This window comes from Melopsittacus undulatus, chromosome 2, assembly GCF_012275295.1.
Source record: "Melopsittacus undulatus isolate bMelUnd1 chromosome 2, bMelUnd1.mat.Z, whole genome shotgun sequence".
Classification (NCBI taxonomy): domain Eukaryota; kingdom Metazoa; phylum Chordata; class Aves; order Psittaciformes; family Psittaculidae; genus Melopsittacus; species Melopsittacus undulatus.
Window position 1 is genome coordinate 89,482,819 of NC_047528.1, and position 22,701 is coordinate 89,505,519.

The 22,701-nt window shown below is 42.1% G+C and overlaps 1 protein-coding gene across 1 annotated transcript in view; it reads right to left on the reverse strand.

Moving 5' to 3' along the window:
- The window catches only part of UMODL1 (uromodulin like 1), a 48,885-nt gene extending 30,400 nt beyond the window's left edge, over window positions 1–18,485 (reverse strand). Inside the window, exons 1-8 of the mRNA XM_005151695.3 lie at window positions 18,410–18,485; window positions 13,356–13,598; window positions 6,705–6,866; window positions 6,202–6,308; window positions 5,244–5,436; window positions 4,309–4,449; window positions 3,384–3,503; window positions 1,414–1,668 (exon numbers count right to left, since the gene is read on the reverse strand). Of these exons, the coding sequence (XP_005151752.2) occupies window positions 1,414–1,668; window positions 3,384–3,503; window positions 4,309–4,449; window positions 5,244–5,436; window positions 6,202–6,308; window positions 6,705–6,866; window positions 13,356–13,598; window positions 18,410–18,485 (1,297 nt within the window). The remainder of the gene's footprint in view (window positions 1–1,413; window positions 1,669–3,383; window positions 3,504–4,308; window positions 4,450–5,243; window positions 5,437–6,201; window positions 6,309–6,704; window positions 6,867–13,355; window positions 13,599–18,409) is intronic.
- Between the last annotated feature and the right edge of the window lie 4,216 nt (window positions 18,486–22,701).

A 22,701-nucleotide genomic window follows, 5' to 3' on the forward strand; every position in this document is an offset into this window, starting at 1 on the left:
ACACAGTGACAAAGCAGAAGATGGAAGGATTCAGTCAAAACTGAGCTACCCAGACCAAAATCTCAGATGACGGAGGGAGAATGTGGGGAGAATGTTGGGCGAGTATGGTATTAAACTAAGAAAATAAAGCAAATATTCTTCTACAAGCTTCCTATATAATGAGGAGATGCGCTTACGTTAGGCCTATAAATATATTTAGGTGTTTAGTTAGAACCGAATGAGAACTGGATATACACATACCCTCATGGACCTGACCCTACATAACTCTTGCACTTGAGTTACATCCAGGGTTGCATTGCCTCTGAGCTCAGCATTGGTCCACCAGTCACAGTGTTTCTTTTTTTTCCTGACCTTGGTATTATGGGTATAGTAAATATGTGCTTCAACTGAAAATAACAACAAAAATGTGCATGCCACTTCTCTGTCTGGTGAGCCCTGACGGATAACGTACAGAGCTCATGAACCAAAACCAAGAGCCAAGGAACCTTTGACCACTTTAACCTGTAAAAACAATATCTGGCCATTACGCTTTGGACTGATCTTTGCAAAACTTTGATTTTAATTACTACTATTTTTCTCAAGGGCTCCAACTTCATACCCTGAACTCCAGCCCCCTGTTCTTGTAATCACCAGACCTCCTACTTTCCCTGTACAGAGGGAGTAATTTCCTTTTGACCCAAACTGAAGTCACCCCTCATCTGATCAAAGGTGAGGCTTTTATGGATAAATAGAAACAGAAGCATTCTCACTGTGGCCAGTATTAAAGTTCACTGACTGCTTTTTGAAGAAAATGGTGAGAGGATTATTTCTTTCTTTCCATGCAGGCTTACGAAATAACTTAAGGATAAAGGAAAAGCAAAGGTATGTTTAATCAGCACACTAAGGTCCCAGGTTTCTAGAATCATAACCTAATTGAACAAAATTATTCAGGTACTCTGTGAGCTTTCGTACACAGCCCCAGTTATTCCCTTCAATCCCTGTCATTCACAAATACTCAGCTGAATCTGGCCTTCCTTTGGGCACTCTTGGTAGTTCAGCTGACCCCTTGAGAAACCAGTTGACTGGATTTCTCACTGGCCACAGCCATCAACCAGGAAAAATGGGGCTGATGGGAGACAAGCAACAGCAGAATGCAGTGCCAGGCACACACATAAGAAAGTATCCTAGCTTAGTCTGATACCTGTAATAGTCTGAGTCAGCTCCAGCACTGCTTAATTAACTAAGGCCAGAGCTCTGCTGCTTGGTAGTTGAGGTCACACAAATACTGGGGTAGATGACACAGAAAGTGCTGAAAGAGGTGGGAAGATGGGAAATGCAGCTGAAAGAGGACCAAATGGATTATTGCTGCGCTGCAAGTGAGTGAAGGGGTGAAGGGAGGAAAGAATACATATATATTATAAAGCTGTTATTTACCTGTTTTAACATTTTGACGAGAGATGCTGGTTTTTCCACAGGTTTCATAGCTGATCTCTACTGAATACATCACCCCTGCTTCCAGTTGAGACACATCCATTTTCATTTCCTCTGTCTTCAGGTTTTGTACAATCTCTTTGCCCTTGAGCACTTGGACTTGGAAAGTATGGTTCAGAGTAGAAGTGACAAGCCAGGACATTTCAAAACCACTGCTGTTGACGCTGAAGACTCGGTGGTTTCTAACTGTAGACGGATCTGTTGCAGTCCCAGGAAGAGTCATCACAGGAAAAGCAATAGTTAATCTTTAAAGTAAGTATTGTGCTGTTGTAAATCCACTATAGACAAGGACTTTGACAATCAATAGGGGAATCTCCTCTTTACATTACATCAAGACAGAACCTTCTCCTCTCACACTACAAGGTACCCTCATCTATGAACCATCCCACTAGAGTGATTAATTTGGTGCTTATATTTTTAATTTCCTTTTACTATAAGTATTTGTGCTGGACTTTTAGTAACACTGACCATCAGACAGTGAGTTACAGGTTCAAGAACAGGGTAAGTTTGGAATGGTGAATTTGCGTACTCTACAAAAATTGACACCTACTTTGCTTCTTGTCACTTTGAATATCAAGATGCACGTCACCAGGTAAAGGCTGCCTTGATTTATGCCTGGAGAAACCCCACAGACCCCAGCTTAGAGAGGCTGCGGGCGAGGCAGAGCAGCAGGCAGCATTTCATCTATTTATGCTACTCTAGTCCAGTGCAATCACTGTCATGTCAATGGGAAAAGACAGGACCCCTCAGAGATGATCTCTCTCCTCGAAGGCGGAGGAGGTGTTGTCTAAATTGGGTAGGATTAATTGCCCTCCAGCAGAGCCAGTCTGTATCCACTAACTATAGACAGAGTCCAGACTAGACACTTGTCCTGTAGACAGCTGGGGTCAGGTGAGATGAACATCATCCCCCACACTAACCTAGAGACCATGGCATGCTGCTGCTGCAACTTCAATTCATTCATGCTAACAATTAGCCTGAGAAAAAGGTTTATTTACTTAAATTGTTTCAATAGAACGCAGTTGTTTCCGTCACTCTGAGGCAGGTGGCTGTCAACCACCCCCAAAGCCATACTGCAACAGCACTAGAGGGACTTCCATTTAATTCCTCTAACTTCAGCTTGAATCGGAAGTTGTGGATGAAATTCAAGAATATCCAGCCTATCTCTCTGAATTAGGCAAATAACTACCTACAGCTGTTTTCTCTGACAAGAAGAAGAGGGTGCTGTAAGCAAAGCTTGTGATAACTCTTGCCTGAAAGGGCTGAAGTCACCCATATAAAGACAAATCTGCTGGGGTTTGTTCCCATCACAGTCCCTTAGACAGCTAGTGTATAGCAGGGAGACTATTCACAAAGGCTAATTCCAGTGTAGCACAGCTGTAGCCAACATCCCTGACTCATGTTCCACATCTTCATGGACTCAAAACAAGAAGTGCCCTCATCCTGGTGGCTGTGGTCAGTGGGAGCTCCTGTGGTTGGTAGATCCTCCCATACCTTGTTACAGGACAAGCCTGGGACATGCAGTGACCTGTGTTCTGGGTGAGTGAGTGGTTCTGGCCTCACACAGCCCTCACTGGCAGGCTGCTTGTGCTGTGGGATTATCTGTCACAAGTGCTGTGGTGGGACACGCATTTGAATGGCTCACCATGCCACTTCCAGAAGGCCAGTTCCCTTCAGCAGCCATGGGAATAACAGTAGAGCTTTTTCAGTGTCAATTCACAACACCACAGCCCTTGAGCTGCATGTCCCATTGGGGAAGCCTCTCTCCATTTCCGTAGGTGGAGATCCATTCCAAAATTATTACCAGCTTCTGTGAACACCCCTCTGTAACTCAGTCAGCCCCAGGAATACAGGATCAAACAGTGGCTGAATTAAAAGCAAGACAATATGCATACAGATTCAAGGTTACTTACAGCACCCAGCATCTGTAGGTTGGTTAGTTATGGACAAGAGACTTGAATTGCTTACAGGCAGGGAGCTATCGCTGGTGTTAACAGCACCTAGTGCTGAACTTGGAGTAGATGCTGCTATGCCTAGAAGGAAAATACTATTATCAAAGAATTAAAGTATTCCTAACAAAGCAAATCCAAAATAATACTGTTCATGTTTTCTGAAGCTGAAAAGCAGCAATAGATGTAATAGAAATTAAAATAAATTATCATATCACAAAAGCATAAAGTAACACATTATCTTCTTTTTTGAGATTAAAGGATTGTAAAATTAATTTCTAACTAAGGCATTGGATCTGCAAGCACTTACTTATTTCATTAACTCAAAGCCTATTAGTAGGCCCATTGATGTCTGTGGGACCTAACTGTATGCCTCTATATTTTGCTGAACTGGTACTGCAAAGTATTATTTCACCCATTGCCAAACTCTGTCTGCTCCAAAAGTGGACTCAGTGACCACCCAGCAGCTCAAGGTGGGATTATACAACCTTTGTGTCCTGGCTGCAGTCATGCAGCCAAAACAGGAAGGAGACTTTGTGGACAAATGGTGCCATTAATTGTATTTTCCCAGGAAGCTGGGGAGGTGCATTGACAACAGGGTCTGAAGCTAAAAGGTTTTGTCAGGTGAGTGAGGACAGCTGAGGGTAGGATAGGAGAAACAACAAAGAACCCTGAAATAAATACATTGCAATTCAATCAGAAATAGCTAACAGCTGGCAGCTGTGGCATCTTCTCCCAACAGAAGGAGAAAGGGCAGTGAGTACTTCAGAAACCTTTACCTAGCAAGTGATACTTGGGATAGGCCACAAAGTCCTGCAGAAACATTCTCAGTATTTCCAACCTACGTGATATCAGATTTCCCAATCTAGGTGAGATCTACGTTTCCTACCTTCCTTTCTTCCGCTCAGCTGGTGAGGAATGACGTCTGCATGTCCATGCTGAGGGTCACAGCTGTAATAACCCTCCAGATTTACACAGGTGTTCTTCTCAGGACAAGTATTGAACTCCACATAGAAACATTCATTGACATCTATGAAGAGGAACACACCTTGAACAGATGTTGATAGCAGCATCAGGACTGATCTGCAATATGTGTATACCAGGCTTTGGATATGATAAATTCAGTGTGAATCTGCAGTAACTCTGCGGAAGCAAATCTGGATGTATATGTGAGCAATGAAATTAGAATGTTGCCCTTCCCTGAAACAGTGATTTCTCTGAAAGCTGGGCTGAGTTTTCCAAAGTAAACACAGAATAAGAAGTGATGACAGTGGTGCTTATTGATGTATTTCAGGAGTAAAAATGTCCGGATAACTACATAGTAATAAGTAGATTAAAATAATTTAAACTGAATATATTCAAATTATTTGCCTAACATTTAAGAAGTAAGTAAGAATATGCCATAGTAATTAACACACTATGAGTACAACTTGTTTCATGCAAGCTACTGGAATTAACACATCTCTAAAACCAGAGTATATCTGCTTCCCAGGAAAACACTTTTTTAAGAGCTTGTTTAATATAACTTATGATTGTGCTACAAATATGGGCCTCCTAGCTTTTTCATCTGAAGATGCTATTAGGAGAAAAGAAATTTAATTGAGGAATCAGGAATATTTCCCTCCAAATATTTTCTCCAGAGTAATTATTGACTACAAGCTTCTCCTTCCTACAATGGAAAGGTTAGGGCCATATTTACAAAGCTTACAAGATCTGCTGTGCTATTTTTGAAAGTAAATGGACAGTCATATAGATGAAACCCCAAGTGAAGCGGGACGAAACCCCTACAAAAGTTCCCCCCGTCACAGGATTATAACAAATAACCTTTCACTTCTGTATCAATCACTTCATATGTGCGCTTCACGATGTCCCTCAAGGAAGAAGAAACTTGCATGAGCGGAGCTGGCTGATGCAGTCCAATGAGAACCTGGGAGGCCACTGTCCCAGCATATACTTCTGCATGGTTACTCTGGATATGGTGTACGGAGGCATTCAAGGGCTCTAATGCACCAGTAATCTGGAAAACAAGGGCACAAACACTTCAGGATCTCATTCTTTTCTCACACCTCTGCTAGGGCTGTATTTTTATTTGGTTGCCTCAGACTCTTCCTATATGTCATGTCAGGGATAGCAAAAGACATGCTGTGCTGCTGTTGCGTGGCTCTGCAAGCACTGCTGTCGTGACCACCTCTAATCCATGCATATGAGCCTGGCTGTACAGCAAAAGCAGCACACTGTCATCTGCCTCAGCCTTGCTTCTGTGGCAAGAATGACAACAAAATGCCTCTGATCCAGACACAGTCCCCCTGGAATTTCACAGCAAAACTTCTGGTGCTGCTGAGTCCACCTGCCCTGTAGGCCCCAGTGCCATAGGTCAGATTTGTCTCTTGAAAGGTTTAAATCAAAACTCCTTTGATCTAATCATGCTTTGCAGATTTGCAGACATACAGAGCTAGTTGGTCATAGACCAAGAACTCAGCTGAGACAGAGCTGGAGCAAGCATCACCCAGGCATGAAAAAAACCCTGTATTTTATAATGTCTCTAAATTGCCCTCAGAAGAGATCTGAAAAATTTCCTAAATAAGCTGATAAATCAATGTCATTGAGCTGCTTGAGGATGCAGCTGACATTCAGAAATTAGGGCAAAATACCCCTGATCTAGCAGTACAAAGCAGGAGCAGATAGCTAGCAAGGTTATGACTATGAAGCAAGTGGTGGTTACTGAGTGACAGAAACGTGGACAAAGCAAGCAACACAGGGGAGTGTTTATGTTTGTACGTACCATGGAGTGCAAAAGGCGTGAATGATTCAGAAGATGGGAATCCACTTTGATTAACTCATCAAAATCCATTTTCACAAGCACTGTCACGTTGTACCAGAATGTACTTCCTGAAGCATACAAATGAAAACAGCCAAGTCATCTGGGGTCTGATGCTATAGAAAGCAACAGAGCTACAGGAAAACTCTAGGAAACCAAAGTAAGCTTTAATTTGGCAAATATGAAGGCCCATGCACAGCCATCATCTACTGCCTTGTTTGCCATATGCTGCAGGCAACAGTGTCAGTGAAGGAGAAAAAGCCAGAGAAGGTCCACTGGACCCTCAGCACCCACACACTCATAGGTGCGAGTACTGAAACTGAATGTCCTGGAAATGATCCAAAGCAGATTCCCATATTTGTTTTATGAAAAACTATGGTAACAGTTTTTCTGCCCACTCCCACCCTCAGAAGGAAAAATTATGCATATTTCTCTTAGGAGCAGTCTTGAATTTATCAGTAACATACCCTCTGGCACTGGATCCACACAGCCTGCTCCTTTGGAAGAGTTGCAGCATTTTTTAAGCCCTGGACATTCAGTATCAAAAGTGCAAGGATAATCCGATGTTTCCATATTCTCCATTGGACAAGCACCAGGTCTTGAGGCAAATACACTGGATCTATTGAGTGCTAAGTAACAAAAACACTTATGAGAACAAAAATCCAGAAAAAAATGTTTCCATAAAACTGTGCAATTGAATTTATATCAAACACCTCCTCTTCATTTTAGAAGTGCGTCTGTTCTGAGGTTTACATGGGGAGAAAATAGCAGCCTGAAGTACCATTACTTCATTTCAAGAGTGTGAATGTTCTCAGTTTCTTCTCTTGTTCATGAAACTTCTGTTACTAATTTTTAAATTTATAATTTTCCGTTGATAATTATGGATAAATGGGGGGGAGAGAGCAAGAGTGTTTCTAGATGTGGTGACACTAGAAGCACTGCAAAACAGAAAAGGTGTCTGATGTCAGTTACAACTAATCCAAATAATATATAAGGAGCTAAGGAAACAGGTAACACCTGAGCTAGAAATCAGGAGTTTTCAGTTAGTATTTTGTTGCAACAAAGTTAACCATTAGTTGTAGTAACTGAAAATGAGAGTGGAGACACAGTGCTGTTCTCAGGTACACTTAACAGGCTTACACAGAGGGACAGAGCAGAACTGAGCCTGTGGTCCGCAGCCTGACAGCACTTGCTCTGTGTCAGCCAGCCACCTTGGGAGGTCAATAGCCCACACTGGACAGCGCTGTGGAGAGGGCAGCTAAGGCAGAAGGTTACTGATTCCCAAGCCAGGGGCAGACAGTGGTCCTGGTTCAATGGCAGCACATACTCTTCTCCACAGGAAAAGAAAATATTTCTAAGTTCTACAAACATTGCTTTCACACTTTTAAACATAGCTACAAGGAATGCTTAGCTCTGGTCTTTCCAATCCACCTTAAAAAATTCTTTTCCATTTGTTTTGAACCTACAGATTTTTGGTTTTCCCCACGACCAACTCTGCCTCCAAAAATCATTCTGAGTCAGAGGCCTAGGTTTGCAGTGGGAGGATGGGGTGAAATTCAAACCCATGTAATCTTACTTAAGTTACTTCTGGGTCCAGCAAGTCCCAACAGCCCTATTCTGATTCCCAGCATGGACCAGAAACCTTTGTTTCTGGCTCTGGGGCTGGCATTATGGGTTGTTCCTCCAAACAGGCTCTGCTGCTAGAAAGCCTTTTCCTGATCTCTAGTCTAAAGCCGCAATAAGGTGTGATGTGGCTTCAGTTGCTCTTAGATGAGTCTCCCACACATTCCCAGTCTCACACAATTGCTGCAGCCCAGCCCCCTGCGCCAGGATCCTAAGCAGCCTCTCACACTGGGATCTTGCACAGACATGAGCAACAAGAGATTTCCCTGTATTAGTACATCACCAGAGCTCCTTAATATCCAGACTAGGTAGATCTTGGTAAGCTGAACAGAAACATATAAATTCCTCTGGCTCTGAGATTCAGGTGGAGATTAAGCAGTTTTGAGGTTCAAAGCAGCTTTTTTCCACCTAGGTCTTTTTTTGGCATGTTTAACTGCAGTGTAAAAGGTTTAATGAGTCACATGCAATCTCAGAAAACATTATTGAATCCTGGCCGAGTGCCACACTAGCCATTTATCTAAAATCAAAAGGTCATCATTTTCGCATCAGCAGAAACAGATGGATTCACATCACATTTCTGCCTAATTGTGCCAGGTGCACTTTGAAATTCAATTTATGCCCTCCACTTCAATCACATTTGGGACAATCACCTACAAAGCAACACTGCCAGCACTGGAGAGGAAGCCAGCCGGCTCCTCTCAGTTGGATAAAGTACAGGCTTTTCTCCTCCTTTATTTGCATAAATGTACAGAAGCAGAAATGTAGCACCCAGTGCTTAGCAATGAAAGGTCAGTTACCAGCTTGCATGAAAGCCACAGGGTCTGCTGTGATCACAGGATGGGAGTATTTCCCAGGAAATAGATGCTGAAGACACCATTAGCTCAGCCATTACCCCCTTCCTCTTTCTCCTTCCACCTAGAAGGGACAGGTTTCATCCAGAGGGTGCAGCAGAGGCAAGGACCAACACCCTGCACTCATCTCAGGCATCAGAAGGTGGAGACAAATCTGTGAGGTTATAGAAAGGGCTCCTGGCAAAGCCTGTTAAAAAGGCAGGCTGGCAGTTTTCATCATATGACCCTGTTTTCAGGGTCTCTGAGCACTGCTAAACTGTACCTGCTCAGATGGATGTTTTCCATCCTGACTGCCTGTCCAGGGTTAATTGGGATGGAGGGCAGTGTCAGGATGTGCTGGTTCAGCATCTGACAAATATTTAACACTGTCCCCTATGAAAAGCCATATCATTCACTAGAACATAATCAAGAGGTAATGGCTGAAATTCAGCAATGGCACAGCCTTAGAAGAACAAAACCAATGTGCACATGCTCAGAAGAAATGTAATGAAATTTAGCCACTGCCGCCTTCAGAGGGTTCATCCTGCCAGCAGCACCATGCCATGTGCTCTGCCCAGTTGATGCTCACATTGGCAATCAGTAGAGAGCAGGCAGGGGCCTGTGGTGATCAGATGTGACTCAAGGGGTTAATGCAGCCATGAAAGGCACAAGGTGGGTGACTGAATGAAGCAGATAACTTGCAAGGAAACACTACTAAAAAGGCTGAGGCTTTTTGCTATGTAGACAGGAAGACTGAAGGGGATGTGATTAAGGTTTACAAAATCCCAAAGGCAGGGAGGAAGGTGAAAGCGGCGATGGTATTCACCATAGCCCATAGTAATAAAATGGGTGAAAGCACACACTTCTTTGCCCAAATGGGAGTAAACTTCTGAAATCTGTTGGCACAGGGCATGTGGAGGCAGACAGCTTCAGTGTTCCCAAAACAGGACACGACAATTCCTGGGCAGGAGGCCCATAGGCAAGCAGACTCCATAGGCATGGACACCTGTAATCCCATTTCTGCAGCTGCTGAGGGACACAAGGGGTGAATTCTGGCACCTTCCTACCCCAGGTTGATGCTGCAGTGCTGGTCTCATGCCCCTGGTGACACCACTGCCCAAGCAGGGGGGACAGCTATGTCACAGCTCCACACTGCTCTGGTGAGACTTAGCATTAGATCATCTGAGTGCAGGCTCTGAAAGGTCCCAGCCCCTCAGAGACACCCGGGTACCAAAAATGAATGTGTTTTTTACTTTACAGTTGTTTTTCTGAAAAACTTTAGAAGTTACTCACACAAAGCATACTCTGTTTAAAGCATCACCTTAACACTGCAAATCAAGCATTCTCAAGTTAATGAACTCCAGGATTGAAGTTGTCTGGGCCTTCTGATTTCATGGTATTTATAGATACGTATGTTTAAAAAAGAGCCTTAATTACACGCTGATGTGCTCTTTTACTCCATAGCTGGAGATCAGGCAGGGTTGTATGGCAGATAAAGAAGCTCTCTGGTTTCATCTTATGCATTAAGGCAGAAGGTGTCAGCAAACCAGTCACCAGATGTAACTATACCATTGATTCAAGCAGCTGGAAACCAACCTGGAGAACTGGGCCCTGTCTCTACCTAATAAAAAGTCTTGCAAAATGCTGGGAAAATTTTGTACAACAAACTCATAACAACCTTTTAGAGCCATGGGCTTCACAGGTCCAGGAACCTGACCTGCAGCCCTGAGACCTGCCTAGTAGTTAGAGAGCTGCTCACAGTCACCATGGAAGGACATGAGCTCTGCACTCCAAGCACACAAGTTGCTGAAGGCAGCACGAAGCACTCTGAATATCAAAATCAAAATAAATGGAAGAAAAAAATTAAAACCATGCCATAAGTGTCTGGAAGTGGGCACACAAAATTATTCAGTCTCAGTTTCTCTGCAGGTAGTTGCCCAGCTGTGAAAGGCAGAGAACCTCCTTCCCTTCCCACAGGCATTGTGAAGACAAATTGCTGTATGCGAATTGCCCCAGGGTTCACCTTAAGATGTGATAAATATTTTCATGTTCAGAGAGAAGCTCAGCAGAGCCCTGTACCATGCTCTGACTGAGGAGGCCAGGACAACACACTGCTGGGAAGCTCCTTAGAGAAGCTCCATCATCCCTGATCACCTCGGGGAAATGTAGTCCTCGCAGCAATGCAGTGCCAGATCAGGTAATTAAAAGAGTTTACTAATCTGCATGCATAGGCACAAGGAGAGTAAAAAAAGGTTGTCCTATTTAATTCTACCTTTAAAATTCATTCCTTCCCTTCCTAACTTTTAGATATTTAATTTCTTTTCCATTTTTATATTTAAAAAGCTTAAGTAATTTGTGTGTGTGTAATACTATCCTAATGGATTAATAAGAAAATAGTAAGAACTACCGAAGTAACTGGACTAATGATCTAGACATTTTTTTCCCAACAGTAAAGAAATAAGAAAAGAGGGACCTGTCATATCCAGACAAGAATAAATGTTTTCTTCTAGGAAGAAAAGGTGGGGAGTGGCCAGGAGCAGGTTGCTGTGAAAGGTCAGGGAGACCTTTCCACTCCTAGCAGGATAGAGAGCATGCCAACATGGATAACGTCAAGAGAAAATAAGAGTAGTTCAACAGCACGCTGCACAGTGATTTCAGCAGTTCCAGTTTCTCTTCTCATCATTTATTTAAGACTGTGTCTAGACAGTGCATTACCATTCACAGAATTTATGACTAATGCCCTGAAAAGCAAAGATACCGGAATAATGTAAACACAGAAATCACAAAGAATCCATACAAATCCTTTTATGGTTTAAAATATTCCCAAATTAACTTTGACAGGAAAAGAACTCAAGGTGACCACAGTATTTCACAGACAAGCCTGCCCACAGTGCCCAACAGCAATGTGGCAAGGGCACAGCAGAAATGCTGCAGCTAAGCTGTACAAGAGATGTACATATTTGTTAATGTTAGATGAAACAAGCTCATCAATCACTCTGAAGCCTAAAATATCCATACAGATGCTTTTAAAAGGCACAGAATTATACTGGGAAAGAATATTTAAAGTGTTGTCAGGATGTCTTTTCTTTCCACTCAAGAAGATGGTTTTGATTTTCAGAGATTCTGAAACACCTTGAAAATAATGATCGCTCACAGAGTTTCATGTGAAAATAGAAACAACCATAACTAGCTGTTGACTCTTCAGCAGTTGGCTGACACATTTATTTGGCAGGATACAGTACATTAAAAATGCTGTGTATCTAATTATGCTTTAATTTCTCATCTCTAGAAAATCATTTCAAGAAGAAGTAAAATACAATGACCACTTCTGTCTTCCCATCTTTCTGTTATAAGCATTTTCCTGTGAGACACAATATTCTACAGTAACTGTTGAGAAACGCCGGGCAAAAATTCTTTGGAGATTCATTTTCCAATGCTCTGAAACAACTCTAAAGTAGGATGAAAACATTGTTCTAGACAGATCCCATGACAAGACATATGGCTCATACTCTCTCATGTCATGTTATATGATCTGATGCAGGAGTGGGTTAGGGGACATTCCCATAGATCTGAGTCACAAAAGTCTTATGACCCAAAGCAAGGGCCAGGGCTGCAATAGGACCTTTCGTTTTCAATCTCTTGTTACAATGATGTGACTGTGTGTCCCAAAGCCATAACTTGAAAAGAGGAAATGGAGAAAATGCAATGTCATACCAAAAATAGGAGACAAAATGATGTCCTGCAGAACTTTCTGGGGTGCTGGAACAGTTCAGTACTGGCCTAGCCAACCAAAGACACCTGTTCAGCTTAAAAGCAGGTGGCTTTATCCATAAAAAAAAAAAAAAGAAAAAGAAGAAGTTCCTTTTTCCCAAGGAATTCCTTCCATCTATATCTCAAGTTCTGCTAAAACCGGTAATTTCTTATTGACAACTGGTATCCCTGATGTGGGAAGGAGAAAAATCTTCCATCTTGAGTTGAGTCAAAGATAATTAAGTCTTCCTGAGTAGAACCTTGTTAAAACTCAGAAGTTAGAGCAGATCCACGAAAACTTTCACCAGTTTCCAGACCTCCAACATAGCCCTTCATAACCAAGGAAGCCCTGAGAATATAGCCCTTAATGTAGTTTTGATTGGAAAGCAGTTGGTAGTAACTAGACATGAGGCCACAGATTGTTTTCGATTAACATCAAATTGGGTTTGCATCCTGAGAACTGACCGTACTCCAAAACAAAGATGTTACCCTAAGTGCATCCTGAATTACTTTTGAGAGGAAAGCTCCAACAGAAAATGCAAGTGTGCTCAGAGCAGACGCAGCACCAAGCAAGGCTACTTGAGTTACTGCACTTGGCCACAGATATTGGCACAAACCAGGACAAGTAACGAGCCCCTGCACAGGTAGCAAGCAGGTGTCTTCTTCAAGCTTACCTGGAACTTTAGTGAATTTGTGGCAAGGGGTGGCAAAGAGCAAGAATTAGGAGCATTAGTCTTTCATGTCTACTCCTTACCACATTGGACCAAATTTTCTGTAGAATTTTGCAGAAACAATCATTTCAGTGAACAGGAACCTACTGCCCAGAACAAAATTAAGCCTTTACACGTCTCAGTTCAAGTGAATCCTCTTCCATAAGAAGCATTTATTTCAACTCTTAATCTGACTAAAGCTTACCTAAGGAGCAGTAGAGTCCAACTTGTTCATATCCTTCACAGCAATCTGTAAGAGTGACTGTTTCCGGGATTTCAACAGTATGATACTGCATTTTATAGTACGTCCTGGGACACACCATCCATGGTATCCATCCTCCACAGGAAGTGCTTTTCTCATAGGACTTTTGGTAGGCAACCATTTTAACCACATTTCTGGTCAGGCTGTAGTTGCACAGATGGTACCCAAGCAAAGAGAGGCCTTTTTCTAGGGAGTTAAAAAAAAAGACAAGAAAGAAGGGGCTCAGCATTAACTTGTTGCTTCAGAGTATAAGTTCCCTGCAGTATCTAGTTAAAAATACTGTTATGAGAAAGCAGTGACAGAACCTACACAGGTGCATGATTTCCAGTAAAGCTGATGTTAGGAAGAACATCACTTCAGAAAATAGACAGAAGAAAGCATTACTAGTGACTGTTTGTCATAGGCATCACTTCAGTCATAAAAAGGTGCAGACTAGTAGAAAATTCAAAGAGCTCTGTGTCTTCAGGTGCAAGGCAGAAAAAGAGCAATTTAACTCAAGTACAAAGGAAATTGATGTACATTAATAAAAATTAAAGGTAGAGCAGAATAGGCACTTTTAGGGCAGAGTCATCCAGGTACTTTAGATGTCCACTCCAGGCTCATGCTGCCAAAATATTCATCTTTCTCCACCAACTATAAAACGAAGTCATAGGCAGATGAGTCACGGTAGATGTCTGAAATAAGACATCCTTCAGACATTGTCTACATGTCTGAAGGCTAAAATTTGGTACACACATCACTGCAAAGGACTTCCAGGTATCTGACACAAAACGTATTCCTGAAGGTCCTATGTTGTCTATCTGCATTTGTAGAAGACCATATCACACCAGGCCCTTTAAGAGCTGCAGTGGTTCATTGACTTCAGTATAAATTAAGTCATTGATAAGTTCATTAACCACATAATATCATGCAGGTCTGGGAATGGGACTCAGTTTCTGAAGTTCTGAAACCAGCTGTGATAAGGAGCAAAATTGTTACGCAGAATCATACAATGGTTTGGGTTGGAAAGGACCTTAAGATGATCTAGTTCTAATCCCCCTGCCATGGGCAGTGATGCCTCACCCTAGACAATGTTGCCTATGGCATTCTTTACTTAAAACTTAAATGCTTAAACAGAAGCAGGAATAAAAAAGAACACAACACAAAGAAACCAAACCACAACAACTGAAACAAAATCAGGTGGAATTTAAAAATTAGAAGTAAGCAACCAACAATCACGTCACAAACATCAGGCTGTCTCCTAATGAGATGTCATAGAAGCCAGAGGGACTGAGTCATGCTGTGTCCCATTTGGGAAATAGATGGGATAGAATTAAAATGCCTCTATCATCCTTTAGACAAAGCAAAAGAAACTTTAATAAGGATAAATATGAATTGGCTGCAGAGATTCAAGTAGGGCAGGACTGTTACTTCTGAGGGGACCAGGGCCAGTCAACAGACAGACTGAAGCTAACACAGTATACGCGATAGGCATGCAGTTGAAGTATTTACATCTTATCATATTTTTCCAACTTATCCCCTGCAGGAAAAGTTGAAACATATAAAAATAATTTAAGTTAAAAAAAAGGTAATTGTCAAGTTCTTAGGAATTATATGTTTTCATCATGTTTAGCTGTCCAGCTAAACAAAAGATACATGCACAATTTGAGCAGGACTGGTGAAAACTTTGAACAGAGTGATCCATTTGTAGTGCAAGGGCAGTCCAAAGGAAAGTATGGAAGATATATTATAGGCCAAAATACAACACTCGAGCTGGCTGAACTGAGTCACCCATGTGGTCTTCCTCTAGCCCTGATCCTACATACTGCTTCAATAAAAACAGCCTGGAAGACTTTCCCTGCTCTAGATGTTCAAAAGGCCATGAAGAAAACTGGATTTTCTTGGTGCAGTTCCCAGATAGAGGCACAGGCACCTCCCTTTTGACAAGGGCACTTTGGAATTGCAGAAGGGAGGAGAGGGGCTGGGACTAACCACAGCCCACCCCCAGCATGAGTAACTCAAATCTGGCCAGACCCAGAGAGAGAGCATCATGCCCCTGGGAGCCCAGCCCTGCTCTGCCTAACCCATCTGTGCCTTCCTCTGGCAGCAAAAGGCAGAGCTGGATGCTGGGGCTTGCTACAGAGAGCACGTGTGAGAGCAAGAGACCTCCCATCAGGCTCCAGGGAGCCCTGTGCTGCTGCTTGCATCAGCTCAGCAGGAAAATACTGAGAATAAGGGCATATTTGGAAATCCCACTCCCTGCTTCTTCCTCCTCCCCAGCCTCAAGCAGGGCATCTCTGTATCTGGTCCCTGAAGAGGCAGCAGCTGAAAGGTCTTCATTCCCCTAAAAAGCCCAGGGCTGTTCTTTGTCCTTAAGGAGAGAGTAAAGGAGATGATCATGAGGGGCAGGAAGAAAGGCACCCAGCCTGTCTCAATTCAGCTGAGGGGCTGAAACCCACACCCTGCCTGACCCAGGAGAGGACCCCAATGGCCAGGCTGGAGGCCTGACCAGGACCATGAAAGCCCATACTCAGTCACGGCACATAAATGTCTATGCGGGAAGAAACTGAAGTTGAGTGAGTCACTGAAAGTAATGTGTCCTCCCTCCCTGATTAGCACATCCCTCTGGGAGGGGGGGAAAAGAGAACAAAAGCTAGTTCTGCTGCATGAATCAGAGATCAAGGACTGCTTTTTATCTAATGCCACTTTGCATCTGGCAGTGGTGCCTCACAAGAAACAGGTAGCTGACATTGCATTTGGTAAAGCATTCCCTTGCCATGTGTTAATAGTGCTCCAGGAATACCTATCCCAGCAAACGGGCTTGTAGTCATGGGAAGAAAAGAAAAAGTATCTAATTTCAGCTGGTTTTGGAGTTTTTTTTCCCATTAGTTTGGGACCCAAACTGCTAAATACCCAAAGTGGAATGGAAAGAATACCTAAATCATCTTGATTCTAGTCTTTATCTAGAAGGAGTGCACAGGCATCTGTTACTGATCAGGGAAGGTGAAATTTTGTCCTATGAAAATGAGAAAAATAAACTATTCTATTAAGAAATCATATTGTTGTAGTGTAAAATTCTGTTAGCGGAGGGTAGGGCAGGAAAAAAAGAAGAGTTCAGCATGGTTCTTCATTGCTATGATCTCTCCATTTCCCCAGAGCTCACATATTAGAATGGATAGAGAAAAGCGGGGACCAGAAGAGATCAACCGAGTAAGGAGAGCACTGAGGATTCGTGTTGTCCGTGCAGAGCTGAGGCTGCAGCAAGGACATAGTACTGGAAAGCTAAAAATTCCAGTGTCAGCTGAGCTGGCTTAGTCTCTTTAGCAATGTGCAACATAAATACAGGTATGAAACTGAGACTAAAATGATATAGAATTAGACACAGTTTATAATTAGAAGCTACAGCTGTCAGAGAAGATATGAAATCGTATTTCATACTTAAACACTGATACTAGGTATAGAATGAGGCTACCAAAGCCAAAAGAGAATGTTTCAGATATGGCTATGGCAGTACAAAAAGAAGTTAGACAGAAGGTGACAGGGAACGGTGCAGCACCACCAACCTTACCATCCTCCATCATTTCCATACACTTTAAAACAAGCTTTGACACTCACAGAGTTCAATTATTTGCTGACAGCAGTTTCCTGCTGAGCAATATGGCTTAGATCAATTTGGACTCTTTAGCAAATTGGCTTTCTGTTCTCATTACCCCCATCTACAGGATTATGGCACATCAAGTGGAATTAAAATGCACTGAATGTTGTTTCCAGCAACACAAAGCTGAAGTCAATTGCAAAGCAGGAGAACTCAGTCAACTGATATTAGTAGTGCTACATTATGCCTATCATGTCTGGACTTGAGGCTTTTTAATTAGCAACCACCAGCTTTCCACTATCATGAAAAGTATAAATTTTATGTCAAGCAACAGCACAAACAATTAAAGCAAATACTTTATTAATAGAGACAAACACTGAGAGGAAGGGCTGAAAGAAAAGTCTGCATGGGAGCAGGCTGCTTATAACTGAAGGTCAAACCCAGATCAGAACTGAGAGTGTGATCACAAAAATCAGCAATAAAAAATGCTTGATAGGATTTATGCCACACTTAGCTGCAGTTCTGGAAACCTCAGTGCTCAAGTGCCAGGAAAGCCACTGTGAGCTGGATCTCAGGGGAGAACAGCAAGAGCCAAAGTCAAGTCCCTTTCTTGTCTTGGCTTAACCTTAAAAGTAATCTTTTGGAGCAGGTTCATAGTTCAGTTTTAAAAGGTGAAGGCTCCAAGACATGAAGAAAAATTGATTAAGGGCTCAGTTTTTAGGGGTATTCAAAATTCTTTTCAATGTCAACATCACTGATTTTAAATGGCACTGTAATGGGGGTTCTGATGACCCCAAATCTATAGAAACTCTTTCTCAGCTGTGATTTTGACAGAATAACAGAAAAGTCTCCAAGATTTGAGAAATACAGTTCGTATTTTAACTGAGACTTGAAAAACCCCTTAAGTAAAAAAAATGTAACAAAAAGCAGCCAAGAATCACATCTAAATATTATTTATTTAGAACCAGAAATTAAGAACAAATTAGGAAGTAATTTAGCAGTTACAATCTAGCAATTGGGTTTGGGTTTTCTAAATTACAGCACCTACCATAGATGAAAGCTGTCTTCTACACCTTCACTTTATGCATCTCTAGGAATTTGCAGGTACTTAATTTCTTCAAGAAGATAATATTAATCAAAATTCACACATTACTGAACACAAAGCTGCAATCCTACTCATTCATTTCTGGCACAAAGGAAATAACAAGGCTTTTGCCTGGGGACAAAGGTTGTATTTTGGCTTTGTTGGATTTTCTTTGTTTAATTGTCAGCAGAGGATTCTTAAATAGCCACTGAGACATTGCCAATTCTATGGAGACTGGACACCTTGGCCGGTTTATTTCAAATAAAGAGATATCTCACATCCAAACTAAGCCATCCTATATAACAGCCATGGTCCTCTGACCAGGTCCATGTTACTCACCTGTAATCTCATTCCCCCTTCCCTGTTGTGTGGCTGCCCAGACGATGAGAACAGAAGTAAGAATGATCCTTGCCATTGCAATGCCTGTTCTAGACAAGCCCTTCTTACCACTTTGTTTCCAATGTGGTAGAGCTTGACCATCCGTTCATGTAGGCTTTTGGATTAGGAAAAGAGGTGCTTTGGTTTGTTACCTATTGCAGGTGAGCGATGACTACTGGCAACAGAAACAAAGAGGTTCCGGTGGGAATTTTGCTGGTTCTCTCTCCTTCGCACTCTCCCCAGGGAACCTGTCTCTTCTGCCTGCTCAGCCTGGATCCCCGCCTCCTGCCTGACTTTGAGAAGAAGGCATTTCAAAATCGCTGGCTTAGTCCATGTTTACCCTTCTGAGCACCTATTCTCTCTCGCACCTTGAACACCCAACAGCCAGATTTACATACCTCAGATATCAGGTGTGTGTATCTTCAATTTCATTTCTGTCCACACACCAGGTGATACTATGTTGTAGGTCTTGAATTGTGTACGTTGAAAAGAAACTAAACGCAAATGCCTGTTGATGTTTTATCCTGAATTTAAGCTGTTTCACTAGCTGTTCTCATTGTGCTCCTTGTATCATTGCAATTTCAGCATCACATAAACCAGAGGAATTCTAGGCAAACAAGAACTTTATTAGGCAGGGCACAAAATGGGAGATTTGAGAAACCAAAATCCCTTTCTTTTCATTGTGTAAATAACAAAGGCATGTTCCCAAGATAGATGTGACTGCAGCTTTACAATGCAAGACAGTAACTCCAGTGCAGTATCACTTGGCTCACACAAAGAAAAGGAGCAAACACAATATGATATTTTATGAGGAGCAGACAATGAAGTATGGAAAATGACAGGTACAGCTCTTGGAGCTGAGGCAACCAGCACTTAAATATATATTACAGTACTGTAGACAATTTCATGTGGATGAAAGAGACAGATGTAAGAGAGCTAGAACCACAGATTCTCTCACTCATGTACATTCAGAATATCAGTAATATCACTTCTGTAGAACGCTGCTGGGCAATCACCATGTTGGCACTTACAAGATAGGAGAGACTGACAAGGGAGTCATAGGATGGTTCAGATCCTCTGGCAAAGGACAGAGCCAATGCTGCATGCAGTGCTGAGGCACTTGTCAGCTGTTCTTTTGGACTGGAAAATAAAACAGTAAGCTCCATTGTGGGGGGGGGGGGGAATGGTAGGGAAAAAAGGAAAATTCAGACTTGCCCAGACTTCAACTAAAAAAATGTTTTTGCAGAAAATGGGAAAATGGGTAGAGAAGAACATTTTAAACAACACATTAAAAAAACCCAACAAAACAAAACCAACACACACCCCCTAAAAAATAGATTTTGGAAACATTTCTCCTGTGTCTAAGGAGAATGTGTACCTTAGCACCCTTCTCTTCCATGCACCAGGGTGTCTAGTCAGGCTGTATCCCCTAGGTTGCACCATTTACATTTCCTGTCAGCACAGGGAGGCAACAGGGAGGCCCTGGCTATAGGCCATACAGAGGATACCATCTGACCTAAAAACCCCATCAATAAACAAACAAACAAATCAATAGGACTTCTGCAGTGAAATTCACTCTGCAAATTGAAATATTTCACTTCATGATCCACATTTATTCTTTTCAACAGTCTGAATTTTCTGGAAAAATACCTTGATTGAAATTTTTCAACCCTTAGAAATTACTCAGCACCTTCTGTAAAAAGTGTATGTCCCTGCCAAATTCAAATATAGGTAATGCCAGACTGGGATCTGAATTGGACTGTATCTGGGGTCTCCCACTTAAAATCCTAAATTGCTGAATAGGGGTGCCATATATCTTAAACAGTTGCTGCTTTCCAGACTTAGCTATAAAACAAATGTGATCATCTTCACCATTGAGCACTGCTATGAATGAAGTATGATCCTCCAAATTGCAATAAAGGACTAACATCCCCATTTTAAAAGACTTAAGTATACATGTTCATCTTTAGGACTATAAAGAAACATGGATAAAGCTTTGCATATTTACAGCTCAGTCTTGCGGCTGGCAGCTGTGGCAGGCTTATGCTCAGGGTGAAGCAACTAACAGTGAGTTGCAACTTTATCGCAGTAGTGAATGAAACAGTTCCTAAATGCAGATTATTCTGAACTCCCTTTTCAAAGGAAACTGTGAGTGAAGTCCGGGGGTGCTTAATTCAAACAGTAAACTGATACATAAATCAAGATTATTTCAGGATTTACCTTCTAATTTTCAAATTCTTTCAGGTTCTGATTCACTTCTGCGGTATTTCTTCAGCTACAATCATTTAGGCACACAGCAACTTACTTGTTAGCAATGCAGATACTGGAAGAGACCTCTCAGGCAATTAAGCCTACACCCTATGTCCTGTACAGCCACATCTACATCTTCCAGACACACTCTTGCACTGCATGACCTGCAATATGTTTAAGATGATGCCCTGCATCCCAGGCAGCTGCAGCAATATGCTGCAATATGCACATGCTTACTCAGTACAAGTTAAGACAGACTAATTAGATTCATTGACCATTGTGGAAAGTTGACCACTGGACATGCATGGCTGATTACATATAATTATATTTTTAGTAACCATTAGTGTATATCATAGAGAAATTATTGGTCTTTTTCCCTTATTCCTTTCAATTAGGTGGGTTTTTTAAGACCCCAGTAGAAACTCTTGCTCTGGTGATGAGAAAGGTCAATGGAGAGAGGAACAGAGAAGGAGGTGTTTAGTGGAATAAAAAACCTGGCTGTGTGGTGCTGGAAGTGACCTGGACTCTGCTCTGGAAGGAGCTTGTCACAGTCCTTCTGGCCCAGTCATCTGCAGCTGATCAGTTCTCCTGGCTCTCTTTCTGTATTTTCTGCAGTTTCACTTGTAATGTCTGAATTGATCTAAAGTATCCAGTTTATACAAAGAAGTGCAATAAAAGCCATCTCAAAATCTGTTCATCAAGAAGCAGACTTTTAGAAATGGGATTTGACCCTCCTAGCCTATACAGTCAGTGATTGGAATATTGTGGCTGGTAGCAAGCTTTCTCGTCATACTTTTTAGGCATTTATTCTTCTATTGATTTTGACACAGAAAGGTCAGTAGCTGAAACATTTCTTTTTGCTTTGCTTTTTTTTATGAAATAATCACCATTTTAGATGCCTAAAATGGTGATGACATTTCAAGACAGACTGCTTAGCATTCAGGAAACAGGACTATGCATTTGGGCAATATGGGAATCTAATAAAAGTTGTCTTGTGCTCCAGAAGCCAGCATGCCTTCCTGCAGATGTATAGGATCTAAAGATTGAGAACCATTAAATCACTTAACCTGGCCACTCAAAATCAGCTGTCAGTAAATTTCTCCCAGATACCTCTTCCAGACTCCCACATTTCAATCTGATTGCAGCCTGTCAGTCTGAGAAAGCCCAGACTATGGCACAGCAGGATGTGGGAATGGATGGAGGTGCCACCAGTCTTTCAGATCTCACAGCAGAAGTAAACTGATCCAGACCAGGAACACAAAGGCAAAACCATGCTGCCAGCTGCCAATGAAGGTGACATGAAATTCAGATGAGACCTGATTTCTCCTCCACGACTGAATTTCCTGGTGCCTGTAATTCCCAGTGAATTTTGTCTCACCATCAGGGCAGCCTTAAAAAATTGCTCCTACTGTGACATTTCAGATGTTTAGTAAGGACTGAGATCAAACTAGTCTTTCCCTTAGTGGGGCATTGCTAAGGTTTCTTCCCTCTTCACTCCTGACCTTTGCAAAGCCTGCAGAAACTTAACTGCCTTTGAGCCTGCAGCTGATCTGTCAAAACTGGCTTAAATCGGTCAGCAAGGCCAAAAGGTGTTAGAAGAGAAGAACAGGCTGACTTAGCCAGAAGCAACCGTTTTGCAGCTAAAGACAAAACAAAACAAATCAAATCACTCCTGCCATCAGGATACAAACTCATTCTAGCTTCTGAAAATCAATACATATAATGGACACCTTAATGTCTGCTCCCCAAAGAGACCTGAACTTCTCAGAAATTGTAACTATTTAGCTCTCAGAGATAAAACACTAGTCCACAATTCCAGGGACTTGAATTCCCTGCCTCTGCCATAGATCTCTTGTGCAGCCACAAGCAAGTCACACAGGTCAAATTTGCCACTGCAGTGAAGTCATGAAAGGGACAGAAAGTCCACTATTTCAGACCTCATGAAAGTCACAGCTACAGTACTAAAAATATGGGTTTGCTTATTTTACCTGAGAAAAAAAGTA